This window comes from Oncorhynchus masou, chromosome 17 (assembly GCF_036934945.1).
Source record: "Oncorhynchus masou masou isolate Uvic2021 chromosome 17, UVic_Omas_1.1, whole genome shotgun sequence".
Classification (NCBI taxonomy): domain Eukaryota; kingdom Metazoa; phylum Chordata; class Actinopteri; order Salmoniformes; family Salmonidae; genus Oncorhynchus; species Oncorhynchus masou.
Genome location: NC_088228.1, coordinates 27,965,772 through 27,992,682, shown reverse-complemented (window position 1 = coordinate 27,992,682; position 26,911 = coordinate 27,965,772). Strand labels below are relative to the sequence as shown.

At 44.2% G+C, this 26,911-nt stretch overlaps 1 protein-coding gene across 1 annotated transcript; it reads right to left on the bottom strand.

The window, feature by feature from the left end:
• Window positions 1-3,833: 3,833 nt before the first annotated feature.
• Window positions 3,834-25,515, bottom strand: LOC135558793 (insulin-like growth factor-binding protein 3). Its single transcript, XM_064992928.1, has 4 exons — window positions 25,104-25,515; window positions 23,423-23,646; window positions 13,755-13,874; window positions 3,834-5,261 (listed from the first exon to the last, which is right to left on the bottom strand). The coding sequence occupies exons 1-4, from the start codon at window positions 25,465-25,467 to the stop codon at window positions 5,136-5,138; spliced, it is 834 nt and encodes a 277-aa protein (XP_064849000.1). The 5' UTR covers window positions 25,468-25,515; the 3' UTR covers window positions 3,834-5,135.
• Window positions 25,516-26,911: the final 1,396 nt, after the last annotated feature.

Below are 26,911 nucleotides of genomic sequence, written 5' to 3'. Positions count from 1 at the left end.
AAGATAGTGTTCAAGATCCTGAGTTTAGAATAGTACCATATTACCTATAGTGTGCTACTATAGACCTGGTCAATAGTGGAACACTGCATACTGAATAGGGTAATCATTTTGGCAGATCCCTTGTTTAAAACCTAAAACACTTCCAGAGCTAGCAACATGCTAATATCTCCAACTTCCTCTAACAAAGACATTCACCCTCAACAGAATCTCTAGTGGCAAAATTGAGGGTTATCATCAAGTTAGTTTGTAAAAAAAAAACTATTCAGAATCTCAGCTTCATTAATAACAATCATGGACATTTACAAATCCAGACAGCACACAAATATAAATCACATAGCAATAGAAGCTGGTGTCATCTTTAATGCATTTATTTGTATAGAGCATATTGGCCTTGAATCTAGACACAACTAAATGGTGAAAATGTATCTCTTAAAAACAGAAGAACAGGCTCAAAAACATGTGGGCACACGCACGCACACAATACACACGCACACACACAATACACACGCACACAGTCGTGACAGACTTAATCCCAGTAACCAGCTTATGCAAACTGACAGAGAGGAGGAAGAACGACCACACCATTGACTGTGCGGAATGTCCCTCCCCGCTCTCTGGTACATTGAAATCCAGCAGAAATATGTTCCACTGGTAGATGTGTAGGGAATGTACTTAGTGTTCTAAACATTAGGAACACCTTCCTAATATTGAGTTGCACCACCTTTTGCCCTCCGAACAACCTCAATTCGTCAGGGTATGGACTCTACGAGGTGTCGAAAGTGTTCCACAGGGATGCTGGCCCATGTTGTCTCCAATGCTTCCTAAGTCAGCTGGATTTCCTGTGGCTGGAATAGTTAATTCTTGACAGACAAGGAAACTGTTGAGCATGAAACTTCCATTCAAAGCGGTGCGCCTGGCACCTACCACCATACCCCGTTCAAAGGCACTTAAATATTTTGTCTTGCCCATTCATCCTCTGAATAAACACATACACAATCCATGTGGCAAGAGGGTTGGCATTGACAAGATGACGCCGGACAACAAGGCTGACGTTTTTTTCAGATCCCTAACCAATTGTGTTTTTGTTTGTTTCTTTGCATTGTTTGTAACTAATTTTTTAGACTTATTTTGTACATAATGTTGCTGCTACCGTCTCCTATTATCGAAAATAACTTCAGAACTGCGATTACTCCCACGAACTGGCAGAATATTTTTTTCCTTTAAAAGAGTCCGACAAGCCCAATGTGAGTGATATAATGCTTTCCCGGAAACAGGCCCAGATCCCCGACATTTGCGTGAAGAGAAGGCGGAGAAAAAGGGGCCAGAGGGTGAGCTGCCTTCTGAGAATTCATAGGCGATCGAATAAACTCCCACTTCCTTCCATTCTGCTAGCAAATGTGCAATCTTTGGAAAATAAAATTGCCGACCTATGCGGAAAATTAAACTACCAACGGGACATTCAAAACTGTAATATCTTATGCTTCACGGAGACATTATCATGGCTATACGCTGTATCGACAGGATAGAACAGAGGCTTCTGGTAAGAAAAGGGACGGCGAACTATGAATTTTTGTAAATAACAGCTGGTGCACGATATCTAAGGAAGTCTCGAGGTATTGCTCGCCTGTGGTAGAGTATCTCATGATAAGCTGTAGACCACACTATCTACCTAGAGAGTTTTCATCTGTATTTTTCGTAGCTGTCTACATACCACCACAGACTGATGCTGGCACTAAGACTGCACCAAATGAGATGTATTTCGCCATAAGCAAACAGGAAATTTAATGCAGGGAAACTTAAATCCATCTTACCAAATTTCTATCAGCATGTTAAATGTGCAACCAGAGGGAAAAATACTCTGGATCACCTTCACTCCACACACAGAGACACATACAAAGCTCTCCATCACCCTCCATTTGGCAAATCTGAACATAATTCTATACTCCGGATTCCTGTTTACAAGCAAAAATTCAAGCAGGAAGCACCAGTGACTTGATCTATAAAAAAGTGATCAGATGAAGCAGATGCTAAGCTACAGGACTGTTTTTCTAGTACAGACTGGAATATGTTCTGGGATTCCTCCGATGGCATTGAGGAGTACACCACATCAATAAGTGCATTGATGACGTCGTCCCCACAGTGACCGTCATCCCCACAGTGACTGACCGTACATACCACAACCAGAAGTCTTGGATTACAGGCAACATCCACACTGAGCTAAAGGCTAAAGCTGCCATTTTCAAGGAGCGGGACTCTAACCCGGAAGCTTATAAGAAATCCCTCTATGCCCTCCGACGAACCATCAAACAGGCAAAGCGTCAACAGAGGACTAAGATCGAATCATACTACACCGGCTCTGACAGTCGTCTGGTGTGGCAGGGCATGCAAACCATTACAGACTACAAAGGGAAGCACAGCCAAGAGACACAGCCTACACCAGACGAGCTGAACTACTTCTATGCTCACTTCGAGGCAAATAACACTAAACATGCATGAGAATACCAGCTGTTACGGAAAACTGTGTGAGCACGCTCTCCGCAGCCAAAGTGAGTAAGACCTTTAATCAGGTCAACATTCATAAGGTCGCAGGGCCAGACGGATTACCAGGACGTGTACTGCGAGCATGCGCTGACCAACTGGCAAGTGTCTTCACTGACATTTTCAACCTCTCCCTGTCCGAGTCTGTAATACCTACATGTTTTAAGCAGACCACCATAGTCCTTGTGCCCAAGAAAACTAAGGTAACCTGCCTAAATGATTACCAACCTGTATCACTCACATCTGTAGCCATGAAGTGCTTTGAAAGGCTGGTCATGGCTCACATCAACACCATTATCTAGAAACCCTAGACCCACTCCAATTTGCATACTGCCCTAACAGATCCACAGATGATCTATGTTGGATTCCACACTGCCCTTTCCCACCTGGACAAAAGGAACACCTATGTGAGAATGCTATTCATTGACTACAGCTCAACGTTCAACACCACTCATCAATAAGCTATGGACCCTGGGACTAAACACCTCCCTCTGCAACTGGATCCTGGTCTTCCTGACGGGCCGCACAGGTGGTAAGGGTAGGTAACAACACATCCGCCATGCTTATCCTCAATGCAGGGGCCACTTGGGGGTGCGGGCTCGGTCCACTCCTGTACTCCCTGTTCACTCATGACTGCACGGCCAGGCACGACTCCAACACCATCATTAAGTTTGCAGATGACACAACAGTTGTAGGCATGATCACCGACAAGACAGCCTATAGGGAGGAGGTCAGAGACCTGGCCGTGTGGTGCCAGGACAACAACCTCTCCCTCAATGTGAGCAAGACAAAGGAGCTGATCGTGGGCTACAGGAAAAGGAGGGCCAAACACGCCCTATTCTCATCGACTGGGCTGCAGTGGAGCAGGTTCAGAGCTTGAAGTTCCTTGGTGTCAACACCAATAAAGTAACATGGTCCAAGCAATCCAAAACAGACGTGAAGAGGGCCCGACAAAACCTATTCCCCCTCAGGAGACTGAAAAGATTCAGCAGAAAAGGGGGGGGGGAATTCAACATCAAAAAAAGATTCAGAATGGTTTCTCAGATCCTCAAAAGGTTCTACAGCTGAACCATCGAGAGCATCCTGACTGGTTGAATCACTGCCTGCTCGGCCTCCAACCGCAAGGCTCTACAGAGGGTAGTGCGTATGGCCCTGCACATCACTGTGGCCAAGCTTCCTGCCATTCAGGACCTCTATACCAGGCGGTGTCAGAGAAAGGCCCTAAAAATGGTCAAAGAGGCTTCTAAACAGGTTCTAGCCATGAGACTCCTGAATATCTAATAAAATGGCCACCCAGACTATTTTCATTGCCCCCCCCCCTTTTTACACCGCTGCTACTCTCTGTTGTTATAATCTATGCATAGTCACTTTAATAACTCTATATTGCCTCACCTAAACCAGTCCCCGCACATAGACACTGTATAGGACACTGTACCGGTACCCCACTGTATATAGTGTCACTATCGCTATTTTACTGCTGCTCTTTTATTACTTGTTACTTTTATTTCTTATTCTTATTCATATTTGTTTTAAACTGTATTGTTGGTTAGGGCAAGTAAGTAAGCATTTGACTGCTGTATTCGGCGCATGTGACTAATACAATTTTATTTTATTTGTCTCAAGACTAAAAAATCCTTCTTTAACCCATCTCCTCCCCTTCATCTACACTGATGGAAGTGGATTTATCAAGTGACATCAATAACGGCTCGTAGCATTCACCTGGTCAGTCCACATCATGGAACGAGCAGGTATTCCTAAAGTTTGGTACACAGTGTATATGAGTTGCAAAGGAAAGGTGAGAACAACATCCAAGCTTTATAGTCAACTCCCTTAAAGGGTCCTGAGGAGAGGACAGTGATCCTGAAGAGAGATACCGAATGGACTAAAATCTGAGTTATGTACCCTTCGGCAAAGTGGGAAAGCATTTTATGACAATGTACTGTGCTACAGGGTGGTCGCACACCACCACCCCACAGCATACGGTTACACGGATAGACAAAGAGACACTCTTGTATTGTACACACAGACACACACAAACACACACATTTAAACAAATACATACAGTAACATATCAAACATACAGAACCACACACACATACAAATATAATCATATCATGCAGCCATACAAACACGCACACACATGGGTATAGTGCCACCTAGCTGTGCGTTGGTGTACGCCTCTCATTGAGGGTCGAGACAAGTATTGTATATGATCCTCTGTCGTCAAGTCTGTAATCATCAAAGCTAGCCCTGTGCTTTGGAATGAATGATTATGTCGCATGTGTCCTTAGAGTTACATATACCAAGTCTGGTCTGCCCTTTCAGTCTATGGAGAATCCACCCACACCCTGTTTACAGTACATAGGAGCAGCACATAGCATAGGAGGGAGTTTGCTGGACACAAGGAGTGTGGTTGGATGAGTCCTGTCTTCTTCTCAAGCCACTCCCCCTGCTCTGCCCTCCATAAGGTCCCATGGGCCAAAGAGTCATCAATGCCAGCCAACACATGTCCAGGCCCAGCCATTTTGAATCCCGATATCCTCAGTTTCTCTGTGTATTTCTCTCTCTCTCTCTGGCTCTTTCTTGCTGCTCTTGTCTTATTGGCTCTCTGAGTTGTAGCACTGAGCGTCTCCTCTCTCCTTCCCGTCGAAACCTGGCAATGGCTGCCCATACTTATCGGCACACCAGCAAAACCCTCGCTTTCTGCCCTTGGATGGACGGCACTGTGTGAGAAAGTGAGACATACAGTTAAAGAGTATATTAGAAAAAGATTTAGACTATTAAATAGACACCGAAGATCATCTCCAGGTATTCCCAGGTATTCCCAATGCCATCGGGGGGTACGCCAAATAAAAATATTATTCACATTTTTAAAATATTTTTTTTTTTAGATACCAAAGAATCTTCACATTTTTTAACAGTCCATTTAGTAAGGCCCGCGTCCATCGAGACACATACCAGCTGTACTGGTAGTACTGCTACTAACAGCAGTACTACATCTGCACCTGACGACGACACAAGTGTTTCTGCTTCCACGAGCATGTCCAAAGCTAGCATAAGTAATTCTACATTTGTTGTTAGCCAAGCTAGCATTGGACACTGAGAGTTGTGAAGATCTACTGCCCCGAACATCAGACAGGGACATTGGGCCATCGAAGAGGTGCAAATATAATGAGAACTACATTGATTTGGGGTTCACTTATATTGTGAGTAGTGCCTTTCCTCAGCCACAGTGTGTAATATGTGCAAAAGTACTATCTCAGAACTCGATGAAACCTTCACTCTTGCGCAGACATTTAGAAACAAAACATGGCAATTTGAAAAATAAGCCACAGGAGTTTTTGAGCGAGAATTACGACAACTTTTGAGTAAGGCGTGTATAAAAGCAACAGATACCATTAATAAGAAGGGGCTAGAAGAATCTTATATGGTGAGCTACAGAGTAGCTAGGACAGGCAAGCCCCATACTATTGTGGAGGACTTAATTCTCCCTGCTTCCGTGGATATGGCTGGGACAATGCTGGGGGAAAAGGTTAAACAAATTATACAGACAATACCTTCATCAAACAACACTGTTTCACGACACATCAGTGACATGGCAGGAGATGTTTTATGCTTTGCATACAAGCCAATTAATTCTATGCATTACAGCTGGATGAGTCAACAGACGTGGCGGGCCTGGCACACCTCCTGGTATATGTCAATTACGTTTATGGGGGGTCAATTAAGGAAGACATCCTTACAGGAGAGGATATTTTTTTAAAGAATGGACAGCTTTGTGACATCAAATGGACTTTGGTGGTCAAGGTGTGTTGGTGTCTGTACTGATGGCGCAAAAGCCAGGGAGACAGGGAGACATAGTGGAGTGGTAACGCGCGTACAAGCAGTTGCTCTTGATGCCACTTGGGTACACTGCAGCGTCCACCGAGAGGCTGTTGCTGCCAAGGGAATGACTGACAGCTTGAAAAACGTTTTTTTGTCACGACAGTGAAAATGTTTAACCTTGTTAAAGCAAGGTCCCTGAACTCTCGTGTATTGTCTGCACTATGCAATGATATGGGCAGCGACCATGTAACGCTTTTACAACATACAGAAATGCGCTGGTTATCAAGTGGCAAAGTATTGACATGTTTTTTAAAATTGAGAGACAAGCTTAAAGCTTTCATTATTGACCATCATTTTCACTTGTCTAACTGCTGCTTGCATGATGACGAGGTTCTCACACGACTGGCCTGTCTGGGTGATGTTTTTTCTCACCTGAATGATCTGAATCTAGGAATCTAGGAATCTAGGAACTCTCTAAATTAAGGTTAGGATTAAGAAGTTGGAGCTCTTCTCTGTCTGTGTTAACAAGGAAAACACACAGATCTTTCCATCATTGTATGATTTCTGGTGTGCAAATGAACGCAAGCGTACGGACAATGTCAAATGTGATATAGCAAAGCACCTGAGTGAGTTGGGTGCACAATTACGCAGGTACTTTCCTGAAATGGATGACACAAACGACTGGATTCATTATCCCTTTCATGCCCTGCCTCCAGTCCATTTACCGATATTTATACAAGAGAGCCTCATCGAAATTGCAACAAGCGGTTCTGTGAAAATTAAATTTAATCAGAAGCCACTGACAGATTTCTGGATTGGGCTGCGCTCAGAGTTTCCTGCCTTGGCAAATCACGCTGTTAAGACACTGATGCCCTTTGCAACCACATACCTATGTGAGAGTGGATTCTCGGCCCTCACTAGCATGAAAACTAAATGCAGGCACAGATTGTGTGGAAAATGATTTAAGCCTGAGACTCTCTCAAATACAACCTGACATTGCAGAGTTATGAGCATCCTTTCAAGCACACCCTTCTCATTAACCTGTGGTGAGTTATTCACAACTTTCAATTAACAAATAAGGTTTTATATGTAAGATGGTTAAAAAAGAGCAAAATTATTATTATATTATTATTTGTGCCCTGGTCCTATAAAAGCTCTTTGTCACATCCCACGAGCTGGGTTGTGACAAACTCACACTCATTCTTATATTTAATAAATGTATTGTATAGTGTGTGTGTGTGGCTTACAATGATGGCAAAAAAAAAAAATGGGAGCACGCTGACCCTGGTGCTAGAAGGGGTACGCAGTTGGAGGTTGAATGTTTGAGGGGGTGATGGACTATAAAAAGTTTGGGAACCACTGATCTAGCACAATGGCAATAAAAAAGGACGCAAGGAAGTGGGACAATAAATGGTTAAGGACATTAACGTCCATTTTGTGCTGAGTAGCGGAGGAGACTTGGCCATGGGACGCACGCTGGTGGTATTTTCAGCTGCTTTTAAGGTCTACCTCCAGTTCCACACACATATAGAGAGCTTTAAGGTAAACAGAAACCTGGTCAAATATTTGCTTAGGCCCGTTTGTGAACAACTGAGACCCAAGATCTATTTTCAGTGAGCCGGTGGCCAGTACAAGTCATCTGTTGCTGATTATACCCCAAAGCTCCAAATTATGGGTACTACACATGACTTACAGAGTCTCTGAAGCAACACAAGTGCTGTTATTTTACTGCCAATTTTACTGAAGGTCAGAGTCCTCTCGAGTAAAACATGCAGGAATTCATTTGAAAGAAAGGAGAACAAACAGCATCACTCTGTAAAAGAGTAGATCAGAATGGAAGTCAACCCTTTCTCTGCTTGATATTACATTTGTCTTGGTATCTGACCCCAGAGACCATAAAATAATCTCAACCCTGTAAAAGCGATAGGGTACAGTAAAGTGTATGTATTGGACTGTTCAGTCAAAAAATGACTATCATATCTACTGCATCTTAAACCTAATATTGACCCCCGTTATCATTTAATTTCCCATATCTTAACAAATTATGTTTTATGATCATTTAATCTATACAAACCATCGAGTAATATAATTTTAGTCAACTCCACATGCTGAGAGGTGCGGTCATATTTTTTGTGGGTACTACAGGGCGGCAGGTTGCCTGGGGCTTAGAGCGTTTAGAGCAGACGAGTAACCGAAAGGTTGCAAGATCGAATCCCCGAGCTGACAAGGTAAAAATCTGTTGCTCTGCCCCTGAACAAGACAGTTAACCCACTGTTCCTAGGCCGGCATTGAAAATAAGAATTTGTTCTTAACTGACTTGCCTAGTTAAATAAAGGTAAACAATATATACAGTGGGGCAAAAAAGTATTTAGTCAGCCACCAATTGTGCAAGTTCTCCCACTTAAAAAGATGAGAGGGGCCTGTAATTTTCATCATAGGTACACTTCAACTATGACAGACAAAATGAAAAAAAAAAATCCAGACAATCACGTTGTAGGATTTTTAATGAATTTATTTGCAAATTATGGTGGAAAATAAGTATTTGGTCAATAACAAAAGTTTATCTCAATACTTTGTTATATACCCTTTGTTGGCAATGACAGAGGTCAAACGTTTTCTGTAAGTCTTCACAAGGTTTTCACACACTGTTGCTGGTATTTTGGCCCATTCCTCCATGCAGATCTCCTCTAAAGTAGTGATGTTTTGGGGCTGTTGCTGGGCAACACAGACTTTCAACTCCCTCCAAAGATTTGGAGATTTTAAGTATTTGGTCACCTACAAACAAGCAAGATTTCTGGCTCTGTATATTTTCGAGGCAGAGTTATTCAAAAGATGGCCTTGGAGTCAAAGAATGACTCCACTAAACAGTAGCTTGGAATCTAATAAAAGTAATAAAAAGAAGACAAAATCTGGAAAAAAATGCATTTAAAAGCGGCTTTAATCATAATCCCTTTGCCATTTCCGTCATCTAACTTCAAAGGCTGCACGTAAACTCAAATCCAACTTTATTTGTCACGTGCCGAATACAAGTGTTGACTTTACCATGAAATGCTTACTTACAAGCCCTTAAACAACAGTGCAGTTCAAGAAGAGTTAAGAAAATATTTACCAAATAAACTAAGCAAAAACTATTAGAAAGTAAGACAATAAAATAACAATAACGAGGCTATATACAGGGGGTACCGGTAGCGAGTCAATTTGCAGGGATACAGGTTAGTCAATGTTATTTGTACATGTAGGTAGGGGTGAAGGGACTATACATAGATAATAAATAGCAAATAGCAGCAGAGTACAAAATGGGGGATCAATGTAAATAGTCCGGTGGCCATTTGATTAATTGCTCATCAGTCATTTGGCGTGGGGGTAGAAGCAGTTACGGAGCCTTTTGGTCTTAGACTTGGCGCTCCGGTACCGCTTGTCATGCAGTAGCAGAGAAAACAGTCTATGACTTGGATGGCAGGAGGCTTCTCCTCAGTGATGTACACTCCGTTGCTCGTTACGGTCAGATGCCAAGCAGTTGCCATACCAGGCGGTGATGCAACCGGTCAGGATGCTCTCGACGGTGCAGCTGTAGAACTTTTTGAGGATCTGGGGACCCATGCCAAATCTTTTCAGTCTCCTGAGGGGGAAAAGGTGTTGTCGGGCCCTCTTCACGACTGTCTTGGTGAGTTTGGACCATGATAGTTAATTGGTGATGTGGACACCAAGGAACTTGAAACTCTCAACCAGCTCCACTACAGCCCAGTCGATGTTACTGGGGGCCTGTTCGGCCCGCCTTTTCCTATAGTCTACGATGAGTTCCTTTCTTGTGCTCATATTGAGGAAGAGGTTGTTGCCCTGGCACCACACTGCCAAGTCTTTGACCTCCTCCCTATAGGCTGTCTCATCATTGTCGGTGATTAGGCCACTGTTGTGTCGTCAGCAAACTTAATTATGGTGTTGGAGTCGTGTTTGTCCACATAGCGTGGTTGAACAGGGAGTACAGGAGGGGACTAAGTACACACCTCTGAGGGGCCCCAGTGTTGAGGATCAGCATGGCAGACCTACCCTAACCACCTGGGGGTGGCACGTCAGGAAGCCCAGGATCCAGTTGCAGAGGGAGGTGTTTAGTCCCAGGATCCTTAGCTTACTGATTTTGTAAAATGTTTACCTTTATTTAACTAGGCTAGTCAGAGATTCGTTAGACACCGCTCGCATGACTTGACCGTGTGTCCACGTGAGGATAGCCGACCACAGCGTGCACTCTCCCCTCTGTTGCGCCGACAATTCATCGGCTGTGGTCCCGATGCGAAGGAATCCAATTCCTGGTGCCAAAGCGAAGGAACTCAACTTGGGGGAGATTAACTATGACTCTCTTAAGAACAAAATCTTATTTTCAATGACGGCTTAAGAACAGTGGGTTAACTGCCTTGTTCAGTGGCAGAACGACAGATGTTTACCTTGTCAGCTCGGGGACTCGATCTTGCAACCTTTCGGTTACTAGTCCAACGCTCTAACCACGAGGCTACTTGCCGCCCCAGTGATGAGCTTCATGGGCACTATGATGTTGAGCACTGAGCTGTAGTTAATGAACAGCATTCTGGTGTTCCTTTTGTACAGGTGGGAAAGGGCACTGTGTCGTGCGATTGTGATTGTGTCATCTGTGGATCTGTTGGGGCGGTATGTGAATTGGAGTGGGTCTAGGATATCCGAGAGGATGCTGTTGATGTGAGCCAGGACCAGCCTTTCAAAGCTCTTCATGGCTACAGACGTGAGTGCAATGGGGTGGTAATCATTTAGGCAGATTACCTTCACTTCCTTGGGTACGGGGACTATGGTGGTCTGCTTGAAACATGTAGGTATTACAGACTCGGTCAGGGAAATGTCAGTGAAGACACTTACCAGTTGGACCATGCATGCTTTTAGTACACATCCTGGTAATCCGTCTGGCCCGTGTCTTTGTGAATGTTGCCCTGTTTAAAGGTCTTGCTCACATGGGCTACCGAGAGCGTTATCATACAGTTGTCCAGAACAGCTGGAGCTCTTGTGCATGCTTCTGTGTTGCTTGCCTCGAAGCGAGCATAAAAGGCATTTCGCTCATCTTGTAGGCTTGCGTCACTGGGCAGCTCGCCTCTGGGTTTCCCTTTGTAGTGCATAATGGTTTTCAAGCCTTGCCACATCTGACGAGCGTCAGAGCCGGTGTAGTAGGATTCAATCTTAATCCTGTATTGACGCTTTGCTTGTTTGGTGGTTGGTCTAAGAGCATAGCGGGATTTCTTATAAGCGTCCGGATTATTGTCCCGCTCCTTGAAAGTGGCAGCTCTAGCCTTTAGCTCGACGCAAATATTGCCTGTAATCCTTGGCTTCTGTTTGGGATATGTACGTACAGTCACTGTGGGGATGACGTTGTTGATGCACTTATTGATGAAGCCGATGACTGAGGTGGTATACTCTTCAATGCCATTGGATGAATCCCGGAACATATTGCAGTCTGTGCTAGCAAAACAGTCCTGTAGCGTAGCATCTGCGTCATCTGACCACTTCCGTATTGAGCGAATCACTGTTACTTCCTGCTTTAGTTTTTGCTTGTAAGCAGGAATCAAGACGATAGAATTATGGTCGGATTTGCCAAATGGAGGGCTGGGGAGAGCTTTGTATGCATCTCTGTGTGTGGAGTAAAGGTGGTCTAGAGTTTTTTCCCTCTGGTTGCACATGTGACATGCTGGTAGAAATTAGGTAAAATGGATTTAAGTTTGCCTGCATTAAAGTCCCCGGACACTAGGAGCGCTGCTTCTGGATGAGCATTTTCTTGTTTACTTATGGCCTTATAGAGTTGGTTGAGTTCTGTCTTAGTGTCAGCATCAGATTGTGGTGGTAAATAGACGGCTACGAATAATATAGTTGAGAACTCTATTGGTAGATATTGTGGTCTACAGCTTATCATAAGGTGCTCTACCTCAGGTGAGCAATACCTCGATACTTCTTTAATATTAGACATTGCACACCAGCTGTTATTGACAAATAGACACTTGTCTTACCAGACGTAGCTTCTCTGTTTTGCCATTCAGCCACAACTTGGGGAAACATAATGTATTACAGTTTTTAATGTCTCGTTGGTAGAAAAATCTTGATCCTTGGTTATTGATTTTATTTTCCAATGATTGCACGTTGGCCAATAGAACAGATGGCAGTGGGAGATTACTTGCTAGCCTATGAATTCTCAGAAGGCAGCCCAACCGCCGCCCCCCTTTTTCTCCATATTTTCTTTTATGCAAATGACGGGATTTGAGTCTGTTCCTGGGAAAGCAGTATATCCTTCGCATAGGACTCGTTAAAGGATAAAGCTTCTTCCAGTTCGAGGTGAGTAATCGCTGTTCTGATGTCTTGAAGTCCTTTTCCATCATAAGAGACGGTAGCAGCAACATTATGCACAAAATAAGTTCAAAAATAAGTTACTTAATCCTTCAAACTATGTACACATTTATAGTTAATAAGAAATGTTGGGTCTGAGACTCATGGGAATGTCTGCCACTCACTCCCTGCCTGCCATCTTTGAGGAAACACATGCGTACATTTTAAATAAACAAAGACAATGAGTCTGCCATTTTGGTAAAGCTGGTTACGAGATGACTGTCAAATGGAGGCACATCCTTTAGGTATGAGACTCAGTGCCGTGGTGTGTAATATAAATGTTGCTTTGCTTTTGGTGGATGCCATGATGGCGCTAGTGGACTAAGTGCCTCCATATGAATGCGTCAGGGACACTCGTTTATTATAAACAGATTGTGGGCGGACCAGGACCACGCAAATGTGGGAAATGGCTGAAGCTTCTATTTTCTGCACTGCTTTTTCAAAAGTCTGACAATTATGGGGAGCGAGCGACGGGTAGTGGCGAGTGGCGGCGGCCACCTTGACGTCTGTCTCCCTGGGAGGGTTCGCGTTAAATGGCCGTCTTTCGAGCCGTGCAGGGCGCTTGCTGTGGTTTAGGGGTCTGTGGTTCCAGGTCTACAGCGCCAACCATCTGTCTCTATGGTATACCCCAACTGGTGTGGCTGAGCAGTGACGAGACTCTAATAACTAGTGAAAGACGACTGCAGCAGTGCTAGAAGAATGGATCCACTCCAGATATGAATATTGTATGCATGATGAGTCAGTCACTGATTTTGGAGTCTTCATTGATGAAGAAAGACTAAGTGGCAAGATGATCATAAATTATAGTCGTTACGATGTTCTAATGGGGGTGATTGTCCTGGCCTTTGTAACCGTTCAAATAGGTGGGGTCTGGTATCTGGGCTGGTCTTCCTTGGTGAAAGCATGATTGTAACACATTCAGTAATGCGCTGTAGCCTGGGGTGGCTGACTCATAAAATTGCATAGTTTTTCCTACAGTGTCTTTGTATGTATTTCTATACCTGTTTTTTCTTGTAGAAGCCCTTCTTGTCACAGTTTGGGATGCGGAAACCTCTGGGGTTGAGGATGTCTGTGATCTTCAGTCCATTGAGGATACTCTCCATCTCTCTACGACAGGGACCCTAAACACACAAGACGACACAAGCCCAGACTATAATGACCCATATGACTCCTTCCAAAGCACTCTGCCCACTACAGCTCAGATAATTATGTCATTATGTCAGATAATTATAGAGCCATTACTGCATGTAACTCCGTTCCATCTCATATTGCTCAAGTGAACAGTACCCCTGGTTTCAGAAAACAGATAAAGTAACACCTCACGGCACAACACCTCTCCCCTATTTGACCTAGATAGTTTGTATGTATTCATATGTAGGCTACTTGTGCCTTTTGTAAAAAATACATTTATGTAGTTCTGTCCTTGAGCGATTTTCTATTAATCTTCTGTATTATGTCATGTCTCATGTTTTGTGTGGACCCCAGGAAGAGTAGCTGCTGTTTTTGCAACAGCTAATGGGCATCCTAATAAAATACCAAAAGTATTGCTAACACAAACCCCAACAGTGCAGTGTGCTTACTGGGTACTGTAATTCAATCAACATGCTCTAGGAACATAGACAGGGATGCGATCATTGGTACAAGGCAACACCAAGCTCCATCTGTAGCCTACAGCACTGCCCTTCAGTAGTACACAAACACTGGTGGAACTAGGGGTAAGAAAGAGGCAACTAATAGGAAATTAATTCATCTGACCACCTTGCGAGGGCTTACGCTTTGCTGTAAGCCGCTTAAAAACTCTAATACTTTACACAAAGGGATAGGCCAGGGGATAACCGCGGAATCAAAGAGGCCCTAGAAAGGAGCCCGACAGGTCTTGTCCTCAAGTCCAGCTCCAGTCGCTGATCAAAGCAAGGCAAAAGCAAAGCTCATTCCTCGTGCTGCACTTTTTCTCCTGCCGCCGAGTCAAAGGCAGAATCAAAAATAGAAAGAGGAGGGAGGGTCCAAACAGGCACACGCAGAGGCCCAATCCATCATCAGCTTGTTCTGAGGCTCGGCGGCTCCCCTCCAGCCCGCCAATGCTCCCCTCCGTGCCCCCGGGCGGCACGCGGATGCCTTGCGGCGAAACAGCCTGACTCGAAGTCAGCTGCAGAGGCAGAGCTACCATGTCCAAATTTGCGCGACGCCAATCTCCTGCCACCACCAATGCGCCACCGCAAGCAGTCAGCAACCATAACCAGAACATTTCATCACCTGCAGACGGATGGAGAAAAACACCAAAACACTGAGGAGAGGGGGAAGAAATAGAGAGAAAGGATGAGGAATGGGGAGAAAAACACCAACACACAGAGGAGAGAGGGAAGAAATAGAGAGAAAGGATGAGGAATGGGGAGAAAAACACCAACACACAGAGGAGAGAGGGAAGAAATAGAGAGAAAGGATGAGGAAGGGGGAGAAAAACACCAACACAGAGGAGAGGGGGAAGAAAGAAAGAGAAAGGATGAGGAAGGGGGAGAAAAACACCAACACAGAGGAGAGGGGGAAGAAAGAGAGAAAAAGGATGAGGAATGGGGAGAAAAACACCAATACACAGAGGAGAGGGGGAAGAAAGAGAGAGAAAGTATGAGGAATGGGGAGAAAAACACCAACACACAGAGGAGAGGGGGAAGAAAGAAAGAGAAAGGATGAGGAATGGGGAGAAAAACACCAACACACAAAGGAGAGAGGGAAGAAATAGAGAGAAAGGATGAGGAATGGGGAGAAAAACACCAACACACAGAGGAGAGAGGGAAGAAAGAAAGAGAAAGGATGAGGAATGGGGAGAAAAACACCAACACACAGAGGAGAGGGGGAAGAAAGAAAGAGAAAGGATGAGGAAGGGGGAGAAAAACACCAACACACAGAGGAGAGGGGGAAGAAATAGAGAGAAAGGATGAGGAATGGGGAGAAAAACACCAACACACAGAGGAGAGGGGGAAGAAAGAAAGAGAAAGGATGAGGAATGGGGAGAAAAACACCAACACACAGAGGAGAGAGGGAAGAAATAGAGAGAAAGGATGAGGAATGGGGAGAAAAACACAAACACACAGAGGAGAGGGGGAAGAAAGAGAGAGAAATGATGAGGAATGGGGAGAAAAACACCAACACAGAGGAGAGAGGGAAGAAAGAAAGAGAAAGGATGAGGAAGGGGGAGAAAAACACCAACACACAGAGGAGAGGGGGAAGAAATAGAGAGAAAGGATGAGGAATGGGGAGAAAAACACCAACACACAGAGGAGAGGGGGAAGAAAGAAAGAGAAATGATGAGGAATGGGGAGAAAAACACCAACACACAGAGGAGAGGGGGAAGAAAGAAAGAGAAATGATGAGGAATGGGGAGAAAAACACCAACACACAGAGGAGAGGGGGAAGAAAGAAAGAGAAAGGATGAGGAATGGGGAGAAAAACACCAACACACAGAGGAGAGGGGGAAGAAAGAGAGAGAAATGATGAGGAAGGGGGAGAAAAACACCAACACACAGAGGAGAGGGGGAAGAAAGAAAGAGAAATGATGAGGAATGGGGAGAAAAACACCAACACACAGAGGAGAGGGGGAAGAAAGAAAGAGAAATGATGAGGAATGGGGAGAAAAACACCAACACACAGAGGAGAGGGGGAAGAAAGAAAGAGAAATGATGAGGAATGGGGAGAAAAACACCAACACACAGAGGAGAGGGGGAAGAAAGAAAGAGAAATGATGAGGAATGGGGAGAAAAACACCAACACACAGAGGAGAGGGAGAAGAAAGAAAGAGAAATGATGAGGAATGGGGAGAAAAACACCAACACACAGAGGAGAGGGGGAAGAAATAGAGAGAAATGATGAGGAATGGGGAGAAAAACACCAACACACTGAGGAGAGGGGAAGAAAGAAAGAGAAAGGATGAGGAATGGGGAGAAAAACACCAACACACTGAGGAGAGGGGGAAGAAAGAAAGAGAAAGGATGAGGAAGGGGAGAAAAACACCAACACACTGAGGAGAGGGGGAAGAAAGAGAGAGAAAGGATGAGGAATGGGGAGAAAAACACCAACACACAGAGGAGAGAGGGAAGAAATAGAGAGAAAGGATGAGGAATGGGGAGAAAAACACCAATACACAGAGGAGAGGAGAAGAAAGAAAGAGAAAGGATGAGGAATGGGGAGAAAAACACCAACACACTGAGGAGAGGGAGAAGAAAGAAAGAGAAAGGATGAGGAATGGGGAGAAAAACACCAACACACTGAGGAGAGGGGGAAGAAAGAAAGAGAAAGGATGAGGAAGGGGGAGAAAAACACCAACACACTGAGGAGAGGGGGAAGAAAGAAAGAGAAAGGATGAGGAATGGGGAGAAAAACACCAACACACTGAGGAGAGGGGGAAGAAAGAAAGAGAAAGGATGAGGAAGGGGGAGAAAAACACCAACACACTGAGGAGAGGGGGAAGAAAGAGAGAGAAAGGATGATGAATGGGGAGAAAAACACCAACACACAGAGGAGAGAGGGAAGAAAGAGAGAGAAAGGATGAGGAATGGGGAGAAAAACACCAACACACAGAGGAGAGGGGGAAGAAAGAAAGAGAAAGGATGAGGAATGGGGAGAAAAACACCAACACACAGAGGAGAGAGGGAAGAAATAGAGAGAAAGGATGAGGAATGGGGAGAAAAACACCAACACACAGAGGAGAGAGGGAAGAAATAGAGAGAAAGGATGAGGAAGGGGGAGAAAAACACCAACACACAGAGGAGAGAGGGAAGAAAGAGAGAGAAAGGATGAGGAAGGGGGAGAAAAACACCAACACAGAGGAGAGGGGGAAGAAAGAAAGAGAAAGGATGAGGAATGGGGAGAAAAACACCAACACAGAGGAGAGGGGGAAGAAAGAAAGAGAAAGGATGAGGAATGGGGAGAAAAACACCAACACACAGAGGAGAGGGGGAAGAAAGAAAGAGAAAGGATGAGGAAGGGGGAGAAAAACACCAACACAGAGGAGAGGGGGAAGAAAGAAAGAGAAAGGATGAGGAATGGGGAGAAAAACACCAACACACAGAGGAGAGAGGGAAGAAATAGAGAGAAAGGATGAGGAAGGGGGAGAAAAACACCAACACAGAGGAGAGGGGGAAGAAAGAAAGAGAAAGGATGAGGAATGGGGAGAAAAACACCAACACACAGAGGAGAGGGGGAAGAAAGAAAGAGAAAGGATGAGGAAGGGGGAGAAAAACACCAACACAGAGGAGAGGGGGAAGAAAGAAAGAGAAAGGATGAGGAATGGGGAGAAAAACACCAACACAGAGGAGAGGGGGAAGAAAGAAAGAGAAAGGATGAGGAAGGGGGAGAAAAACACCAACACAGAGGAGAGGGGGAAGAAAGAAAGAGAAAGGATGAGGAAGGGGGAAAAACACCAACACAGAGGAGAGGGGGAAGAAAGAAAGAGAAAGGATGAGGAATGGGGAGAAAAACACCAACACACAGAGGAGAGGGGGAAGAAAGAAAGAGAAAGGATGAGGAAGGGGGAGAAAAACACCAACACACAGAGGAGAGGGGAAGAAATAGAGAGAAAGGATGAGGAATGGGGAGAAAAACACCAACACACAGAGGAGAGGGGGAAGAAAGAAAGAGAAAGGATGAGGAATGGGGAGAAAAACACCAACACACAGAGGAGAGAGGGAAGAAATAGAGAGAAAGGATGAGGAATGGGGAGAAAAACACCAACACACAGAGGAGAGGGGGAAGAAAGAGAGAGAAATGATGAGGAATGGGGAGAAAAACACCAACACAGAGGAGAGAGGGAAGAAAGAAAGAGAAAGGATGAGGAAGGGGGAGAAAAACACCAACACACAGAGGAGAGGGGGAAGAAATAGAGAGAAAGGATGAGGAATGGGGAGAAAAACACCAACACACAGAGGAGAGGGGAAGAAAGAAAGAGAAATGATGAGGAATGGGGAGAAAAACACCAACACACAGAGGAGAGGGGGAAGAAAGAAAGAGAAAGGATGAGGAATGGGGAGAAAAACACCAACACACAGAGGAGAGGGGGAAGAAAGAGAGAGAAATGATGAGGAAGGGGGAGAAAAACACCAACACACAGAGGAGAGGGGGAAGAAAGAAAGAGAAATGATGAGGAATGGGGAGAAAAACACCAACACACAGAGGAGAGGGGGAAGAAAGAAAGAGAAATGATGAGGAATGGGGAGAAAAACACCAACACACAGAGGAGAGGGGGAAGAAAGAAAGAGAAATGATGAGGAATGGGGAGAAAAACACCAACACACAGAGGAGAGGGGGAAGAAAGAAAGAGAAATGATGAGGAATGGGGAGAAAAACACCAACACACAGAGGAGAGGGAGAAGAAAGAAAGAGAAATGATGAGGAATGGGGAGAAAAACACCAACACACAGAGGAGAGGGGGAAGAAATAGAGAGAAATGATGAGGAATGGGGAGAAAAACACCAACACACTGAGGAGAGGGGGAAGAAAGAAAGAGAAAGGATGAGGAATGGGGAGAAAAACACCAACACACTGAGGAGAGGGGGAAGAAAGAAAGAGAAAGGATGAGGAAGGGGGAGAAAAACACCAACACACTGAGGAGAGGGGGAAGAAAGAGAGAGAAAGGATGAGGAATGGGGAGAAAAACACCAACACACAGAGGAGAGAGGGAAGAAATAGAGAGAAAGGATGAGGAATGGGGAGAAAAACACCAATACACAGAGGAGAGGGAGAAGAAAGAAAGAGAAAGGATGAGGAATGGGGAGAAAAACACCAACACACTGAGGAGAGGGAGAAGAAAGAAAGAGAAAGGATGAGGAATGGGGAGAAAAACACCAACACACTGAGGAGAGGGGAAGAAAGAAAGAGAAAGGATGAGGAAGGGGAGAAAAACACCAACACACTGAGGAGAGGGGGAAGAAAGAGAGAGAAAGGATGAGGAATGGGGAGAAAAACACCAACACACAGAGGAGAGAGGGAAGAAATAGAGAGAAAGGATGAGGAATGGGGAGAAAAACACCAATACACAGAGGAGAGGGAGAAGAAAGAAAGAGAAAGGATGAGGAATGGGGAGAAAAACACCAACACACTGAGGAGAGGGAGAAGAAAGAAAGAGAAAGGATGAGGAATGGGGAGAAAAACACCAACACACTGAGGAGAGGGGGAAGAAAGAAAGAGAAAGGATGAGGAAGGGGGAGAAAAACACCAACACACTGAGGAGAGGGGGAAGAAAGAGAGAGAAAGGATGATGAATGGGGAGAAAAACACCAACACACAGAGGAGAGAGGGAAGAAAGAGAGAGAAAGGATGAGGAATGGGGAGAAAAACACCAACACACAGAGGAGAGGGGGAAGAAAGAAAGAGAAAGGATGAGGAATGGGGAGAAAAACACCAACACACAGAGGAGAGAGGGAAGAAATAGAGAGAAAGGATGAGGAATGGGGAGAAAAACACCAACACACAGAGGAGAGAGGGAAGAAATAGAGAGAAAGGATGAGGAAGGGGGAGAAAAACACCAACACACAGAGGAGAGAGGGAAGAAAGAGAGAGAAAGGATGAGGAAGGGGGAGAAAAACACCAACACACAGAGGAGAGGGGGAAGAAAGAAAGAGAAAGGATGAGGAAGGGGGAGAAAAACACCAACACAGAGGAGAGGGGGAAGAAAGAAAGAGAAAGGATGAGGAATGGGGAGAAAAACACCAACACACTGAGGAGAGGGAGAAGAAAGAAAGAGAAAGGATGAGGAAGGGGGAGAAAAACACCAACACAGAGGAGAGGGGGAAGAAAGAAAGAGAAAGGATGAGGAATGGGGAGAAAAACACCAACACACAGAGGAGAGGGGGAAGAAAGAAAGAGAAAGGATGAGGAAGGGGGAGAAAAACACCAACACAGAGGAGAGAGGGAAGAAATAGAGAGAAAGGATGAGGAATGGGGAGAAAAACACCAACACACAGAGGAGAGGGGGAAGAAAGAAAGAGAAAGGATGAGGAAGGGGGAGAAAAACACCAACACAGAGGAGAGGGGGAAGAAAGAAAGAGAAAGGATGAGGAAGGGGAGAAAAACACAACAACACAGAGGAGAGGGGGAAGAAAGAAAGAGAAAGGATGAGGAATGGGGAGAAAAACACCAACACACAGAGGAGAGGGGGAAGAAAGAAAGAGAAAGGATGAGGAAGGGGGAGAAAAACACCAACACAGAGGAGAGGGGGAAGAAAGAAAGAGAAAGGATGAGGAAGGGGAGAAAAACACCAACACAGAGGAGAGGGGGAAGAAAGAAAGAGAAAGGATGAGGAATGGGGAGAAAAACACCAACACACAGAGGAGAGAGGGAAGAAAGAGAGAGAAAGGATGAGGAATGGGGAGAAAAACACCAACACACAGAGGAGAGGGGGAAGAAAGAAAGAGAAAGGATGAGGAATGGGGAGAAAAACACCAACACACAGAGGAGAGAGGGAAGAAAGAAAGAGAAAGGATGAGGAATGGGGAGAAAAACACCAACACAGAGGAGAGGGGGAAGAAAGAAAGAGAAAGGATGAGGAATAGGGAGAAAAACACCAACACAGAGGAGAGGGGGAAGAAAGAAAGAGAAAGGACGAGGAAGGGGGAGAAAAACACCAACACAGAGGAGAGGGGGAAGAAAGAAAGAGAAAGGATGAGGAAGGGGGAGAAAAACACCAACACAGAGGAGAGGGGGAAGAAAGAAAGAGAAAGGATGAGGAATGGGGAGAAAAACACCAACACACAGAGGAGAGGGGGAAGAAAGAAAGAGAAAGGATGAGGAAGGGGAGAAAAACACCAACACAGAGGAGAGGGGGAAGAAAGAAAGAGAAAGGATGAGGAATGGGGAGAAAAACACCAACACACAGAGGAGAGGGGGAAGAAAGAAAGAGAAAGGATGAGGAAGGGGGAGAAAAACACTAACACAGAGGAGAGGGGGAAGAAAGAAAGAGAAAGGATGAGGAATGGGGAGAAAAACACCAACACACTGAGGAGAGAGGGAAGAAAGAAAGAGAAAGGATGAGGAAGGGGGAGAAAAACACCAACACAGAGGAGAGGGGGAAGAAAGAAAGAGAAAGGATGAGGAATGGGGAGAAAAACACCAACACAGAGGAGAGAGGGAAGAAATAGAGAGAAAGGATGAGGAATGGGGAGAAAAACACCAACACACAGAGGAGAGGGGGAAGAAAGAAAGAGAAAGGATGAGGAAGGGGGAGAAAAACACCAACACAGAGGAGAGGGGGAAGAAAGAAAGAGAAAGGATGAGGAAGGGGAGAAAAACACCAACACAGAGGAGAGGGGGAAGAAAGAAAGAGAAAGGATGAGGAATGGGGAGAAAAACACCAACACACAGAGGAGAGGGGGAAGAAAGAAAGAGAAAGGATGAGGAAGGGGAGAAAAACACCAACACAGAGGAGAGGGGGAAGAAAGAAAGAGAAAGGATGAGGAAGGGGGAGAAAAACACCAACACAGAGGAGAGGGGGAAGAAAGAAAGAGAAAGGATGAGGAATGGGGAGAAAAACACCAACACACAGAGGAGAGAGGGAAGAAAGAGAGAGAAAGGATGAGGAATGGGGAGAAAAACACCAACACACAGAGGAGAGGGGGAAGAAAGAAAGAGAAAGGATGAGGAATGGGGAGAAAAACACCAACACACAGAGGAGAGAGGGAAGAAAGAAAGAGAAAGGATGAGGAATGGGGAGAAAAACACCAACACAGAGGAGAGGGGGAAGAAAGAAAGAGAAAGGATGAGGAATGGGGAGAAAAACACCAACACAGAGGAGAGGGGGAAGAAAGAAAGAGAAAGGACGAGGAAGGGGGAGAAAAACACCAACACAGAGGAGAGGGGGAAGAAAGAAAGAGAAAGGATGAGGAAGGGGGAGAAAAACACCAACACAGAGGAGAGGGGGAAGAAAGAAAGAGAAAGGATGAGGAATGGGGAGAAAAACACCAACACACAGAGGAGAGGGGAAGAAAGAAAGAGAAAGGATGAGGAAGGGGAGAAAAACACCAACACAGAGGAGAGGGGGAAGAAAGAAAGAGAAAGGATGAGGAATGGGGAGAAAAACACCAACACACAGAGGAGAGGGGGAAGAAAGAAAGAGAAAGGATGAGGAAGGGGGAGAAAAACACTAACACAGAGGAGAGGGGGAAGAAAGAAAGAGAAAGGATGAGGAATGGGGAGAAAAACACCAACACACTGAGGAGAGAGGGAAGAAAGAAAGAGAAAGGATGAGGAAGGGGGAGAAAAACACCAACACAGAGGAGAGGGGGAAGAAAGAAAGAGAAAGGATGAGGAATGGGGAGAAAAACACCAACACACAGAGGAGAGGGGGAAGAAAGAAAGAGAAAGGATGAGGAAGGGGGAGAAAAACACCAACACAGAGGAGAGGGGGAAGAAATAGAGAGAAAGGATGAGGAATGGGGAGAAAAACACCAACACACAGAGGAGAGGGGGAAGAAAGAAAGAGAAAGGATGAGGAATGGGGAGAAAAACACCAACACACAGAGGAGAAGGGGAAGAAAGAAAGAGAAATGATGAGAAAGGGGGAGAAAAACACCAACACACAGAGCAAATGAGGATGAAAACACAACACAAAGCAAAGAAGGAAGAGGAGGAGAACATTCCCTAACAGACTGTTCCTAGAAAGGAAAACAGTGGACCTGGCACTTACATACTCTGGGTCCTGCTTGGATTCCAGGGAAAAGTTCTGTTGGTCTGTGCTGAGAGCTCCAGGGCCTTGCTCCATTTTGTAACTCTGGGCCCACTTCAGCTGCTCCCTGCGGATGACCTCTGCCTTGACGGGGTGGAGGAGAGGGGGGTGATGGGGGAGCACTGGGGCTTGGAGCACTGGGGCGGTGGTGTTTCGCTCCTCCTCCTGAACCCCACTATCATTTTCTGCCAAAAACAGAGAGGGGGGGATTGTTTTGTTTGTGAGTTTATGTTGTGGCACATTTGGAAGCATTCCCAATATTTAATACTTTTTTATTCAAATGTTTGTATTTTGTTTAGCCCACCAAGGGCTAAAGAAAACACACAGTAAATTATTAATTAATAATTCTAATGGATTGTGTGGGTGAATCACAAGAATCATGTGAATGGTCTAGATGTGCTGGTTCAGATGTTTTTTGACAATCTCTTGATGTTCATCCAAGCTAATAATATACTGAACAAAAATATAAACACAAATGCAACAATTTCAAAGATTTTAATGAGTTACAGGAAATCAGTCAATTGAAATAAATTCATTAGGCCCTAATCTATGGATTAAACATGACTGGGAATACAGATATGCATTTGTAGTTCACAGATACCTTAAGAAAATATATGTATAAAAAATGAAAACAGCCTCACAATGGGCCTCATGACCTCATGACAGTATTTCTGTGCATTCAAATTGCCATCGATAAAATGTACTTGTTTTTGTTGTCCGTAGTTTATGCCTGCCCATACCATAACCCCACCACCATCACGGGGAGGTGGCTTATGGTTGAGAAATGAACATTCAATTCTCTGGCAACAGCTCTGGTGGACATTCCTACAGCCAGCATACCACTTGCAGCCTTCCTCAAAACTTGAGACATCTGTGGCATTGTGTTGTGTGATAAATCTGCACATTTTAGAGTGGCCTTTTAGGTAGATGGATTATCTTGGAAAAGGAGACATGCTCACTAACAGGGACGTAACAAGTTTGTGCACAAAATTTGAGAGAGATAAGCTTTTTGTGAATATGGAACATTTCTGTTATCTTTTATTTCAACTCATGAAACATGGGACCAACACATTACATGTTGCATTTATAATTTTGTTCAGTGTAGTTGCACATTAATTACTGATGAAGAAAGGAGGGTAGAGAGGAGAGTTTGATATCCTTTACAGATTACAAACTTGAAAAGCAGTTTTGATTTACAATAAGAAACCACAATATAGATGGTTGAAATAAATATTCATATCTGTCAAATAAGACTCATCCAATCAATAATCTCCACGAAACCCTTGTATCACAGTGTCACAGTTTTACAATTCCACAAAGTGACAATTATAATAGCATAAACAGCAGTAATACAGTAACATTACAAGGTCAATATCAGCCAGATCATGGGTTACACAGTATAATTGTTTGCCAATCCAATTGTGTAAATATTGGACATATTTCGCGCAGACTGGCGTTATCCTTCCCGGATAGCTCAAGGTGATACATTATATTTTAGGCTGCTTTACATCAAGATGTTTCAGATGACAAGCAAAACAATTATCGATCTTTTTACAGCTCACGTCATTATAATAATGTAATAATCAGTTGGCAAAGCATTCTTAAAAAACTTTCCAAACTGCGTCATCATCTTGGCATTTACCTTGTCTCTCATTGATTAAAGTGGCAACAGGTCTTTTAATGGTCGCGTTTGCACACTGCCCTCGTCCTTCCAGCAGAGCTTGGAGAGGTTTCGTCTCGCCGGGTTGGTGCTGGCATGTCATTCCGGAGCCACATCTCCCCGTGTACACTCCGCACGGCTTTCCAAAGGCCAGCGCGCAAGTCGTGCAGCACCCGCAGCCCGGTTCGCGAACTCTCTCCGCGCAGTCCTTGGGCAACGGCTTGCACAGTATCCGGGCTCCAGCATCACATGGTTCGCACCGGATAACCGGTCCTACTGCTACTGATCTCCGCATAATCGATGCCAGAACAACTGTCATCCAAAGTCTGCGAAAACATGTCTCCATGGTGATGATATCAGAAGGGTCTTGGTGCGTATTGTCCTGAATTTAACTCTGCATTTCATACAAATGAAGCCCCTTTGGATTTAACGTCTCAATATATACAGCCATCCACTGCAAAGTCACACCCCCTCTGAGTTGCCTAACTGAGGGATTGGAGGGATTACTTTCACTCTGATATTTTCTGAACAAACTTCCTTAAAAGTGTTTTGTGTGCAAATAATTAATCAAATAAGCAATCTAAATAGGAAACAATCCACCTGATTAAAAAAAAAAATGTAAAAAAACAAAACAACAACACAGAGTTACACATAAATAAATGTACAGTCAATAACACAAAAGAAAAATAGAAAAATCTATGTACAGTGTGTGCAAATGTAGAAGAGTAAGGAGGTGATTGAATGACTAATTATTCTCAAACAGATTGCTTGGGATTTTCTCTTCAGGTATGCCACCACAATAACTAGCTTTATTTTCGTTTTATGAAATCTTTTCAAACTTAAATTGGATGAACATAACAAAATATAAGATGTTTGATGCTGTTCTAAGGGCTCTTGATTTCTGTCAGGGTATTTTATGTGAACTTCATAGAATACCAGTTTTAACAAGAATAAAATACCTTATGCCAAGGAAATTGCTAGAACACTTGCCTGAAAGACAAAATAAAAAGTGGCTAAATCAACCTCAGTGGAAGAGGATTATTAACCCCTAATAAAAAAGAAATGTAAATACATATTTAGCTTCCAGTTAATGTTTATACCAAGTAGAGAGTCTGTTGTTTCAGATGCAGTTGGAACTGAGTTGATAGCCCAAAGCATTCCAAAGTTAGAGATAAAAATCGGATTCAGTTGGGCACTTCAATTCAATGTCTATTTCATGTTGGTTTAGCATGATTTCATTGTAATGATGTGGAAACAAAGTTGATTCAACCAGTGTGTGGCCAGTGGGATGGCACCTGTGCCCCCAAATGTTTGGATATGCTAGTAAAGTTACCAGGTTGTTAGTTTCTTTAGGCCACTCGGAAACAACTGTACAGAGAAGCCTTATTATTACAACAATTATTATCTAGGATATGTTTCTCATAGCAACACAGCAATATATTTGATATGCTACCATATTGCTGTTGTTTTTATTGCAACTACAATCACAATATTACACATCAATAAAGAGCACTTTAAAACCCTGATCGGTGACCAACTTAATCATTTGGGGGGTGTTCATTTTTGTCCTATATCACACATGCACAAGTGTTTATTCATTGGAAATAAGTGGACAAAGTCCCAACATTTCTTCAATTTTTGCACTGTGTGACAGTGGCTACAGGAACATAGAAGAGGCCTTCAGACTGTGCTAAGTAGTGCACAATGGCCATGGCAGGTGCCACCCTTTTTAAGGGCACGTTCAACATGGAAGTGTGCACCAATGTTTCATAATGCACTTGTCATGCATC